This window comes from Poromitra crassiceps (assembly GCF_964638095.1).
Source record: "Poromitra crassiceps genome assembly, chromosome: 3".
Taxonomy (NCBI): Eukaryota; Metazoa; Chordata; class Actinopteri; order Beryciformes; family Melamphaidae; genus Poromitra; species Poromitra crassiceps.
The window spans coordinates 64,744,130-64,758,164 of NC_139625.1; the positions used below are offsets into that span (position 1 = coordinate 64,744,130).

Here is a 14,035-nt window from a genome sequence, read left to right on the forward strand (position 1 = left end):
GCTGTTCCTCTGACCGATGATTGTGTGTCTGCATATCTTGGTAAATGATGAGCCAGTAAATGTGTGTGTGTGTGTGTGTGTGTGTGTGCCTCCTATTCATGAAGTTATCCTCGGCAAGCATCCGGCACCTGTGTCTTGTCTCTGCCACGGATGGAGACAGATAGAGAGCTGGAAGCGCTAGGCAGCAGGATATGAAATATGCTAATGAACCAACATAATAACCCATCATCACAGACAAAAGAAAGAAATGACAAACTTAGAAGGGGATTGTGTCTTTTTTCAGGCTTGTTTCAAGGCATTTAAAGTGAAATTGTCTTCCTGCACTGAGCTTTTTCAAAAGGGTGTATGTAGCTCATGATAATGCAAGCTGCTTTAAGAAATTGTCCACATTCATTGTTTTCAAGAGCCAACTGGACATTTCTCAAAAGTAGTAAAAATTGTGGGTTACTTTGTCAAATAATGTGACTTCAACAACAACAACAAAAATATATTTTAGAACACAAAATAAAAACAAAAATGAGCAAGCTCAGACACAGGAAAAGAAAATAACTTGACTCAAAGTCCCCAGCGAAACCAAACTGTTTCCTTCACTACTACAGTATTTCCTGCATTGCACTCCCTCACACGCACCGCACGCATGCGAGCTCACACACACACACACACACACACACACACACACACACACACACACACACACACACACACACACACACACACACACACACACACACACACACACACACACACACACACACACACACACACACACACACACACTATACAGTATACACAGGCCTTAATGCCTCCAAACATAGACAGTTAAGGTCCCTTTAAAGACGATACACTGAACTGAAGACATACTTTAATACTTTAACATAATGCCAGTCATCAGGCAAAATGCCAACATCATCTGCCCCCTGGAGTGAGTACGCACCATTTTTCTTCTTCTCCTTCAATAAGTGCAAATAGGAAAAATTGCCTCTTGAAAAAGCCATTCCAAAAGTACGTGAGCGACATAACGATTGAGTACTTGCAGCCAGTGACGGTTGACTGCTCATGCAAACAAGTTATGAGATCTATAAATGTAACTGATGTCCAAATAGATACGTATGATAAGCCTATCAGTAAAGATGTCTTTCATTGCTCTGATATAAGGTATGGATGTATGTATGTGGAGTTAAAAGTGGAGAGAGTGTGAAGCCATGGAATCAATGTAATCAGTTCATGAGAGATAAACAACACACACTCATATAGCCTACACTCTCCCATCATGTTAACTTGTTGTCAAATTAAATCATAGGGAATTTAAACCATTATTAATTTTGTTAGGTACCCTCTAGAGGGCCATTTCTCTCTCGAAGAGTCACCATGCCCATTAGTAACGCGTGCCGAGAGCCACACTTACAGTAGCTGGGTTTCCATCCAAAGGTATCGCAACGTTTTATCGAATTTTCAGAAAGTTGGCAAAAGAAAATGCGATATTACGCATGTTTCCACCCACTACCGTTATGCGTAATATCAGGAATGGTGAAGAGGAGGTTCAATTAATTTAGGTGATTAAAACATGGACAGACACCAGTCAAACCCTCAAACGAGGGCAATTAACCCCATTCTCCGAATAAATGTGAGGTAAAGCCTGATTATTCAGACTGAAGTGGAGGAAAGGAACACTTTACAATACTGTAACACCAAAATTGGGTAGTTACTAAGGAACAAGTCAGGAACGAACCATTAGTTCATGATTAGTTCATGAATAGTTAATAGGTAGTTCCTTAATGGTAGTTACTTAAGAACTGACCATTAGTTACCATGTTAACGAACCAGTAAGTAATGATTACTTCCTTAAAAAAAAAAATTTTTTCTTTTTTTTCTTTCGCTAGTTCATGAGTAGTTAATGGGTAGTAGTTCCTTAATGACCCTTAATGGTAGTTCCATTCGTTCAGTTTTGCTTGAGCACACGAAGCGTGCAAGGCATGCAAGATTTCACAAACTCACAGCATGTCATGTGTTGGTTGTTGTAAGCCCTTGTGTTAGCACTATTCAAATGATTGGAAGAGTTAGCCTAACCTAGCTTGAATGGTGTGTGTGTGTGGGGTTGAGGGGTAACAGATTACATGAAACGATGGAAAGACTAGATAGTTCTCAAATCAATGATGTGTTGTAGTAGCCTATAAAGCCATGTGTGTGTGTGTGTGTGTGTGTGGGGGGGGGGTGTTTATGAGGTTGCAGAAATACATTTAAGTTTTACCCATCTTGATATAGGCCTAATGCTTTATCATGGCTGTAGACTGGGAACCAATAGGAACTTATAGTATTAGCATGAAGATGCATTATTTTTATTTATTGTATTGCTACCTGGTTATTCCCTGTGCCCCATGAATGGAGTTTGACACACTATCAGTTTAAGTCGCTAATCGGACATCTATTGGATTACATATTTAAAGAAATTGCAGGTCTGTGTGTTATTGAGAATGGCTGATACAATGTTGTTATGACGATGGATATTTGACTAACTGACGACATTTGAGGGAATAATCTCTTCCTCTTACATTCTATCTTCACCCGCTCTCTCTCCTCATTTTCCTATATCGCTCTCTCTCACACACACACACACACACACACACACACACACACACACACACACACACACACACACACACACACACACACACACACACACACACACACACACACACACACACACACACACACACACACACACACACTACCCTCTTCCCTTCCCTTCTACTGGCAGACTGTCAAATCATTTTGTGAGCATTTCAGGGAGAAACAGCCCCTGCTTAATTACTGCCATGCTAATTGAATCCCAGTGTGAGTGATGTATGGGGGGATGACTCTCTGTGACAGAATGATGTAGGGGGGTATGACTCTCTGTGACGGAATGAAAATGAAATAGTATTAATCAGCCAAGTAGATAATCCATTTAGGAATGTCTGGGAAACGAACAGGATTAGTGAATGCAGTGCCATATGGCTTACCTGTCAGACGCCATCAAAGTTCTTTGAAATCTAAAATGTTGTTTTACTTGGGTTCTGGAATCACTGACAAACTAAGCAAAGCAGCCGCAGACAAATCAGAACATGGTCTCAGTCCACTGTGCCCAGATTAGTTAAATTCTGTGTTTAGGATGAGTCAATGTTACGTATATTACCCACTAAGGAGGGATATACGTTATTCGAGAAAGCACAAATAATGCGATGGAAACATATTTCTTCTACTAGAAGTTGCTCGTTATTATTATTCGGGGGGAAAGGCCATGATTGGCACCTCTGTGTGTGAACCATTATGTTTCTGTAAATATCTTCTGTATCAGATAATGATGTCTCTGTACACCTCTATATTCTCCTGACACTTCTGTATTCACACTTCTGTTGACTGCTAACTGTTAAGCTATAGGGATTACTGGCCACAAGCGTCGTCAACAGCAGGATTCAATTTAAATCAACCTGATAAATCTGCAGCTTCTCTGTCTGTACAGACCAACACCAACCATTCAGCCATACAGAAAGCACGTCTGTACAGACCAACACCAACCATTCAGCCATACAGAAAGCACATCGGTACAGGCCAACACCAACCATTCAGCCATACAGAAAGCACATCGGTACAGGCCAACACCAACCATTCAGCCATACAGAAAGCACGTCTGTACAGACCAACACCAACCATTCAGCCATACAGAAAGCACGTTTGTACAGACCAACACCAACCATTCAGCCATACAGAAAGCACGTCTGTACAGACCAATACCAACCATTCAGCCATACAGAAAGCATGTCGGTACAGACCAACACCAACCATTCAGCCATACAGAAAGCAGGGCTGTACAGACCAATACCAACCATTCAGCCATACAGAAAACACGTTTGTACAGACCAACACCAACCATTCAGCCATACAGAAAGCACGTCGGCAGCATTAGCAGGAGCGGGATAATCCCTCTTCAGCAAGAATTTCCCTTAGATGGATATTTTGCGCGTTCTGCCACTGAAAACAGTTTTCAATGTTATGAAAAGCAGAATTCAGACAAAACTCAGAAGTGTAATTCCTATACAGGCCACTGGATGTGCTTTGCTCGGCTCGGTCTGGTGTGCCGGCACTCTGGCAGCTTGTAATCGTGATTTCATTATCATAAGCCTGACTTCAGCATGATCTGCTGTAACCGCCGGCAACATAACAGACCCTCCACCAATTACTGTTGGCTTGGCTCATCTGTTGCTGGGGTAACGCGCCCGATGAGGAAGGCAAGGAGGGGAGCTCATTTCCGCAGGTAATCTATCGACAGAAATCAACAGCTACAAACACACACAGACAAAGACACACACACACACACACACACACACACACACACACACACACACACACACACACACACACACACACACACACACACACACATTGTCAGGCAGGAGTACACACCCTCTCCTGATTTCTCTGTCATGGTATGCAAAATACATGCAAAGTGTCTCCACTGCTCCTATCTTTCCCCGGCTCCTCTTTCCATCTTCTCTCTCTCCATCTTTTGCCCTCTGCTACTGTATCTCTCTCTCCCTTCTGCTCTCTCATCCTCTATCTTTCCCTCCCTCCCTCTATTCCTTCCTCTCTTCCCATCTCTCCTCTCTCCCTCCTTGCCCCAGCAGGCTGCAGATGGTGCTTAATGGAGGCATAACTGAGCGTAACTGCCTCGTGAATAATTCCACAGGCAAGCACAAGGTGAGCTATAGGGCAGCTCCATACATGGAGGGGACTCACGCTAACACACACATACACAGACACACACACACACACACACACGCGCGCGTACAGACACGCAAACACACACACATGCATGCACACGCATGCACGCGCGCACACACACACACACACACACACACACACACACACCTGGACATTAAGGAGCAGTGATGTCATCAGTGATGTCACATATCGATAACATCATCAGTAGTGTCACAATACTGAGTGGCATCATTAGGGAGCAGTGGCTTCCCAAGGAGAGAAGCCTTATAGCTTTTGTACACCAAGTCCGTATTTTCATCCGAAATTGACGCACGGGAAAAAAAAGAGTACGACCTCATTTGTGTCAATCATCATTGACACACCGAGTCTGACAATTACGTCCTTCATTTAAGTTTTTGGACGAGGTTCGATTTTCTGCGTTTTTCGCATCAGTCAATAGATTTTTGCGAGCTGGGACCCGTCTGTGTTTTCAGATGATGGATTAAAAAACACGCGTACAAAAACAATCGGACTGTGTGTGCAAAGACCTTTACAGTTGCAAGGAGTGCGGCAAAACGTTCACAACTGGAGGCAACCTTCGCATACTGTACATGAGCAGATCCATACTCGTGAGAAGCCACACTGCTGCGTGCAGTGCGGGAAAAGGTTCAACGGTCTGGGCAACCTGAAACCACATTATAGGATCCACACTGGGGAGAGGGCGTACAGCTGCAAACTGTGTAAGAAGACGTTCAGCCAGGCTGGACACCTCACCAGACACATGCAGATGATGCACACAGGAGAAAGGCCGTACAGCTAATGAGTGTGGGAAGAAATTCATGGTGGCCAGCACCCTAAAGCGGCACATGAGGACTCACACACAAAGGAGAAAGAATACATCTGCTCCTACTGCACCAAGAGCCTCATCAGGTCAGGCCACCTGAAGAGACATGAGCTCCTCCACACCAAAGAGAAGATCTTCCTCTGCAGCCAGTGTGGCAAGACCTACTCTGACCAGTCCTCCCTTAGGCTCAAGAGCAGACCAACACAGCCGAGCCGGTTGTTCTGAGCCGCCTTCCGCCACCGATGAAAAAGCTGAGAAATAATAGTGCTATATACATGTATGTGTGTATATATATATTTATTTATTTATTTATTTATTCGGAAACGTTATTTCGGTCGATTACTTCTCCCCTTTAATAATACCAATTGGTATTGTATTTTATATCGTTGGAAAGCCTGATTAGTCTCTGTATAGAGTGGACAGTACATGTGCACTCACACAGGCCCACACGCTGTGCACGCCGGACAGTCTCTGTAAGGCTCATGTGGTTTGATTTATTAATCGAAAGCTACTGAGGTTTTCAGAAAGGTGACTCTATATTTCAAGGTTGTTCTGCTTAATATTGTCTGCACTGGGAATCCCACTGGACCAGCAGTTTGGGCTGGAATTGATTTCAGGCTGGGCTATCTGCTGTTTAATAGAGGATCATAGGGGAAAGGATGAGTAAAAGAAGGTTGGTAACATTTCATTTGAAGTGAATTTTGTGGAATAATAAGCACATCGTAACAGTTTTATATGGCTGTATGTAAATGCTTTGTAATGTGTTACATGTATGATGATGCATTGTGATTCTGGTGTTACTCGTATGACAGTGACATCATTAGTTATGTACAGTAAAGTTTCGGCAGTTTGTATATCTTATAGTATTGTCAGGGTCGCTAGTTTGATCAATAACAATAACAAGGCTCATGTCTAGGGGTTGACTAGCACCAGTGACTCTGTAACATGAAATAAGAAGGCTGTCATCAAATTAATAAAACAGACATTAGCTCACCTGGTCAGGTGTGTTGTTATGCCCAGGTGGGTCCGGGGGCTCCGTTGCATAATCCCCCAAATGTGTAGTTTGGACATGCATTGCACAGGAACAGGACATGAAAACAGGACTCCACAAACTACCATAAACTACCAACACTGTCCTTGCGACCATGGGTGTCACTGTCGCTTTCTTGTGAAAGGACAGAGTGGTGGACTGACGTTGCCTACGGGAGCCTAATATGGACATAGGCGTCCCCTCACTAAGAGCCAATGTCCACTCCTTTGATAGACAGCCATAAATATGAATCATACACTTATCATACATGACATGAGAGGGGCTGACTGTAACAGTATATTATGTTGTGATTATAGTGATTATAATACACTCATGTGTGTTTAATGTGCTAGTGATGCCTTTGGAATCGTGTGAGTGATGCTTAAATTAAAGCATTACTTTAAAGTTTATTACAATAAGTGGTCAATTAACATGGATAAACAGGGATTTCAAATAATAGCACGTGGGTCACAAGGACAACAAATTATGAAATTGTTGTGTTCAATAGGCTCCTTCCACAATATGGGAGGAGGGGATATCTCTGTATTGGCAGAAAAACAGCTCATTAGAACTGTTGATGAGAAATGCTAACGAGGCTAATGAGCCAGTTGCAGGTAAACAAAAAAGACAAATGGTGAAACCCAATGGCATCAATGTAGCAAGTGCCTGTGGAAATAAAGAATATGCTACATTTCCAAATAGAAACATATTGCTTTAACCTGAGGGTGACATTGTAGAGTAAATGTTGCTGTCTAAAAGCTAATGTGGCTAATCTAAGGCCTTCAAAATAGTAACCCTTCAGACGGAGGCAGAACTCGCCATCTTCGGCTGCTCAGAGTCCTTTCTGAACTTCACCACAGCTGTGCAACAATCTCTGACACTGGGCACAACTGTTGCCAAAAAACAAATTCTTAAGGAATGGAAGTCACCCTCCTTCACCCTCTTTCCAATTGTGGTTGGCGGACATGATCTCTGTTATACGGATGGAGAGACTCCGGTTCCTGAGAACCAACACACCATTTTTAGCCTACCTCGATGAGGTTAGGGGCGACGGGTGAGTTGTCCGGCTGGTTTCCTATAGACCCCTTGCGTGAGATCTCAAGTACATCGCTTACAAGCACATAAGCACCTTACGTGGCTGGTAGCACCACTCTAAGATTGAATGTTCATTATGTACGAATGTTTTTTTTTTCATTTCTTTTCTTGTGTCTGAGCCTTTTTGTTTTGTTTGTGTTTCTTTAAAAATATTGAAAATAAAATATTGGAAAAAAAAGAAGAAAAAAAGCTAATGTGGCTGTCATTCGAATGTAAAAACGGGGGAAGCTCCTGAGCTGTATGAGTGAGTGAGATGGGTTGTTGTTTTTATCTGCAGGCTTTGAGAGGCGACAAGCTAGCCAGAGCAGGGAGCCGAAGGTTCTGGGCCACAAAGTTCCGCTGGCCTTCATTGGCTAGAGCACAGAAGAGCTCCCATTGGCTGGACAGAGCACAGAAGAGCTCCCATTGGAGGATGTGGCGCAGTGGGGCGGGAAGCAAGGGGTTGTTCCTACCTCGTCTGTTTTTTTTAAAATAAATGCTGCAGCTGCACTTACTGTTTAAACTTGAATTATAATTGTTGTTTTTCTTTGTTCTTTGATGTGAATTTATGGCTTTTTGGCACCTATATGTAACCTTTTAAGGTTGAGATAATTGTATTATCATTATATGGTCCAAATATTTCAGTAAAGCACTTGAAACATTCTTGCTTGGGTCGTATCATTCTACTTGAAATGATGGTAAAATGTATTATTTTTAGTAAAATAACATGTCTAATTTTTATATATATAAATATACACACACACATACGTACATACATACATGCATACATGTAGGCAATTCTCCTGCACATTCAATGCTGATTATATATTGTATTATTTTGTAATTGTTTTTATATGTGTACACAAAGCAAATAAATTAACTTCACAGTTACGATAAGTTGTCTTAATAACGATCAGATCAGTAAACTGATCTAATACCACAGGTATTAGCAAAATATAACATACCCTGTAAATGTGCCCAATGTCACATACAAACAAAACAAATGCCAGACTGGCCAGTTTTCAGCACAGTCAATAAGAATCAGATTCAGCTTCACAGTGACCTCACAGTGAAAATACGCCCTGTGGCAACAAAACAAATCAGAGAGGCCTGTATTGGAGGCAGGCCTTTATTTGTCCGTGCAGACCGTGGCCCCGGCCATTATTAGAGTAGAGGCCTTTAATGGAATAGAGGCCACTATTAGAGGATTTACGGTATATATATATATTATATACAGTATATATATTATATATATATATGTGTGAGCCAGGGGCGTAAATCTGTCAACAAAATCTGTCCACAGACAGACAGACGGACGGACGGACAGACAGACAGACAGACAGAATAAACACCTCGCAAATTATCAAAACAGCTTCAGTGGTAGTTCTCGCTAGGTGTCTCCAAGAATACATTTTGCCATGATGACACACACAGACTCACAGGCCCCTATCTTGCCACTGGCCTTAGGCGCTAAAACTGGCATTAAATGCAAAAAAACGCGCCTTGCGCCTGCCTCGGGATGATAGCATCATGGTTTTAGGCCCCGAAATGCACTTTACGCCGAAGAGGCGTGGCGCAGCGCCAGAATAGGCGCTGCGCCTATTCTTCTTTTTCTTGCCACGGGACGTGGCAGACAAACTGCTTAGTCCCAGGGCTGGCCAATGGAGGGCGGTGTGGGATAAATAAAGGCGAGAGTCTCCCTATTACAAGTCAATCTACCATGTCCTAAGACTAAAAAGCTCTTATATTACAGTCAAAAATGTCAAGAATCTTACTGATTGGGGCTTTAAATACCGGCCTAAGGCTATCTTTCCCCCCTGGCGTTCATTTAGCGTTTAGCGCTTTTCAAAACCAGGCCTTATTCAGTGCGCCGGATATGACTGTGCGGAATTGCGCACAGCTCTCCTCTGCCATCTCCCTCTCTCTCGCGCGTCAAACAGGCACAATGACCGATGAAAAAAAAAAGTTGTTATACCGTAGTTTTGAGCCCCTGTCATTCAGAGGCTGTTGCATCATCCTACCTGTGCAGTGGGGGATAAGAAAAGGTAGCGAGAGAAAACGATATCATTCTGCCCAAACTTTCAACAATCTAATCTCATCATGACATCCAGCCAGGGATAGGCTATATTTTTTCTAGCCGATGCGTTTAGAACATTCTTTTCACTTTGATCTTGCTATAGTGTAGCGTATTTACATGCTTGCTGTATTTAAACTGCAGTGAGATTGGTTTGAGAAGCATAATAATGTGGAATAATATATATGGAGACAGACGGGGATGAAAGAGGGGGGGGGGGGAGCTCAGAGCGCTTTGGTCGGCTTTTCTGACCGGATTGGATCGCTCCGTGGAATGGAACATGAAAGGGACATTGTGATTCATTTACTGCACTTATCCAATGAGCACGGTGTGAATAATTCTACAATTCTGCACTAATTTTTCTATTTCTTCTTCTTTTAAACTTTTTGTATCTTACCTCTACCTGTCGAGGGACTACGGATGGAAATTAGCTAAAGCTATAATCCGGCACATTTCCATGCAAATGTTCATTAATGTTGCACTGTCCCTGGGAAAAAAGACAAAAAAAGGACACGGTGATGAGGGCTCCGGTGGAGCCGATAGAAGGCAACACCCCAGAGGATGGAGTCACCATGAACTCACTGCTTCTGTCCAGGAGCAACACGGCTGTGAACCGCTCTGGCCTCCTGGAACCAAGACTTCAAATTACTCAAGGCCAAGAGACCGCCATTATTCTGTTAAACACTAACACATATGAGTGGGCACAGCATGCGTTTTAGATGTGTTAGGAATGTTAGGTGTTTCTTTACCAACGTGTCCCATGGTGTTTCAATGGATGTTTTCAAGAGTGTAGTGTTAAAGTGCTTTGCTGTGGTTTAATACAGAATCACTCTTGCTGCAAATCTCTTTATAAGCATACAGTGTCAGCATTTATGGCAGAGGACTGTTCAGGGAGCCCCCTTGGCAGCTTCAATCAGTATTTTATTTTCTAAAAGTGACTTTGGTAATTCCGACATAAAATTAGCAAACCTAATTAGAAAACCTAAATCCATTTACCCCTCCAAGACATTTCTTAATTAAACTTTCATGCGATAGCTTCAAATAAAACTATAGCGAGATTTATGTTACTGTTTTTGTTAACCAGAGATTTAAACTGATGTACATACATAGGAACATCAAGGTGCCCCTTATTGAAACTTGGAGGGAATGAGAGTGAATGAAACAAGGACGAATATGGACATACACACGCACATGCGTATGCACACACACACACACACACACACATGGGCACGCATGCACACACACACAGCTGCAATATGGATGGCATCATCGACCCGAGGCGCCGTGGCAACAAGAGTGATGGGAAATGTCCAGAGTCCGCCGGACACACACTGCAACACTAGGACTGCTGTGCATCTAGAGAGACACACACACACACACACACACACACACACACACACACACACACACACACACACACACACACACACACATACACACACAGTAATAAATACACTCAAATAGTGTGTATTGAAGCAGCTATGGAAATAACAGGCATATGGCATGGAACAAGATTAAACCATCATTCATTCGACCAAAAACCACATTCTACCTTATCTTAAAAACATCACTCTCATGTCTTTGTCAACAAGCGCAAATAATACCATGAAGTGGTGTGGCCATTCAGCCTTATGGCATCCGAAGGCATAGACCGGTCAAACATCTCGCAGAAGGCTATTGACTGATGCGAAAAACACAGAAAATCAAACCTAAACTTCAATGACGGATGAAAGTTTCGGAGTCAGTGGGTTTTTGTTTTGTTTTTGTTTTTACAAATTTCACTTACTCTTTATCTTGAAAGCATAATCCTTATTTATCTTGAAAACATGACTCTCTAAACCGGTCTTTATATTCCCTCTTCCATCTGCTGATACTTGCCCTCCTCATCTGCCTGCCCATGCCAGAGAAATACAGTAGCATGCAGATAATGGATGACCCTATTAGCATTGGCGCCCCCCCTCATTTCCTCATGGAGAAGTCATTAGCTCTCTGAGGTATTGATTCTACCGGGGCACGCCTCATTAATGGACTCTGCAAATGAAGACAGCAGCTGATAAATTAATGCACTGTTTACTCAGCGGGATCACATGTAATGTAATGTAATGTAGGGATTACAGTATAGAACAGGTAATGGTTTACAGTGCTACTGCCCAAATAGGAGAGATTGTATACTTCAGATTACATACAAATCAGATTAAGATACTTCTGAAAATAAACGATGACCACGAGATAACTAAAAACATTTGTTTCAAGCGAGAAAGGCTTTCAGGCAAGATAGTTTTAAACCTCTAGCATTAATAGGTGGTAATGGTTGTAGAATTGGATAAAAAAGTGTAATCAGATTACACTTTTGACTTTTAAGTATTCCGGACAATTAAGTTCCTGATTAAAATTTGAAGCAATTTTAAACAGTTATCTGGAATGGATTATGTTTTGAAAGTAACTAGTACTGTACACATTAAAAGAGTGTTTGTGTCTACTACAGTGTGTGTGTGTGTGTGTGTGTGTGTGTGTGTGTGTGTGTGTGTGTGTGTGTGTGTGTGTGTGTGTGTGTGTGTGTGTGTGTGTGTGTGTGTGTGTGTGTGTATGTGTGTGCGTGCGGTTCGATTGTAAAAGCAGCAGTTCTTTTTCCAGCTTGGTTTCTGCTCACACCAAACATGACGTAATGTCTATAGGGATCTGCACTAACATAGCTCGTGTTATTTGACCAGAGGTGGCTAATGAGCTGACCTTCCTTTACCTTTAAATGAGCACAGCAACCTTTAGCTCCAAACATAAGACTCAGCACATGGAGACAGTAATAAATGAATGCAGAGGCCACACCCACTCAAGAAGACACAGCACTATTCAAGCTGGAGGGGCACAGGCACATAGAGACAGACAGACAGACAGACAGACAGACAGACAGACAGACAGACAGACAGACAGACAGACAGACAGACAGACAGCAGAGAGAGGGGGAGGGAGACAGGGGGGGCGGCATTAGCTCAGGAGGTAGAGCTGTCGCCTGGGAATCGGAAGGTTCCCGGTTTCCAAAGGTGGGTTGTATCATTTTAGATAGTTATTATCATGCTAATGCCTGTGCAAGTGGTCATTTTTCTGATCCGTTTATTTTTAAGTAGTTATTTGACATATAAAAAGGGATGATTGACAGCTGAGGCAGCCAGTCTCAAGCCGTCATTGGCTGGACAGGCTCTTCATATTGTAGCGAATCAGCAGTACACATACAGGGGTGAGCATTGGTAGTGTCTCGACTGCAGATAGGAACTGATGTGTGGGAGTGTTGTATTGGGGGAACACTATGCTGGGGGGATACTTCTGGAGTGAACTGAGCATGCGCGTCAGTTCACACACACTACTTGGAGGGAAAGCTGCTAGCTTTGAGCGTGACAACCGCTGAGAGTTGTAATATAACTAACTGTGAATAAAGACCCTTGTACCATCAAGAAGCCTCTGCCTCATGAGATAACGGATACGTTACACTGGCGTCAGAAGTTTAAACGGTGAATATTGCCTCCAGATTAGCGAAATGGTTAACAAGATCCTGAAGAAAGAGCGCAAGCGGCTCAACCGAGAGGCGGGAGAGGCGAGAGCCGGGGCAGACTACCAGCCGGCCGAGGAGGAGGATGTCTGGGTAGACGCAGCTGCTACCACAAGGATCCAAGAAAAAACAACAACAGAAAGCCTGGGGTTGGTGAAAATAAAATCCGAGCCAGACAGAGCTAGCACCGTAGCCACGGAAGCTAACCCGCAGCCCAAGGGAGCTAGCAGGCAAGCTAGCGAGGCGGGAGAAGGAGCAGAAGAACCGGGACCGGTGAGAGTGAAGATCGAGCGGGTTGACACTGCCGCTGTAGCCATGGAGGCTGTGCCACAGACCAGCGGAGCCAGCCTACGGGCCGAGGACAAAGACGGGACACGGGTCGAGGCGGCAAAAGACGGCGAGCGGCGGGGAAGAAAGGAAATCACCCCGCCAAAATTCAACGGTAAAGTCGAATGGGAGGCGTACTGCAAGCAGTTTACAGAGGCTGCAGATTGGAATGGCTGGACGAGAAAGGAGAAAGCCAGCTACCTCGTCATGGCCCTCGAGGGCGAAGCTACAGCGTGCGTGTCGGCAATAGCTGATACAAAGGACTGGGATGTGGTGATGGGGGTCCTGCAGAGACGTTTCGGCCGATGCGAGGAGCAGGCCATCGTAGCCGCAGAACTGTGTAACAGACGCAGACGACAGGGTGAGTCACTACGTGCACTGGCAACGGACATTGAGACTCTCAGCCGG

General features: G+C 43.5%; 1 protein-coding gene across 1 annotated transcript in view; it reads right to left on the bottom strand.

Moving 5' to 3' along the window:
- Positions 1-7,973: 7,973 nt before the first annotated feature.
- Positions 7,974-14,035, bottom strand: part of LOC310773217 (cilia and flagella-associated protein 47-like) — a gene marked incomplete at both ends in the record, with an annotated part of 113,912 nt that continues 107,850 nt past the window's right edge. Inside the window, 2 exons of the mRNA XM_083633109.1 lie at positions 7,974-8,085; positions 10,342-10,433. Coding sequence (XP_083489235.1) covers positions 7,974-8,085; positions 10,342-10,433 — 204 coding nt within the window. The remainder of the gene's footprint in view (positions 8,086-10,341; positions 10,434-14,035) is intronic.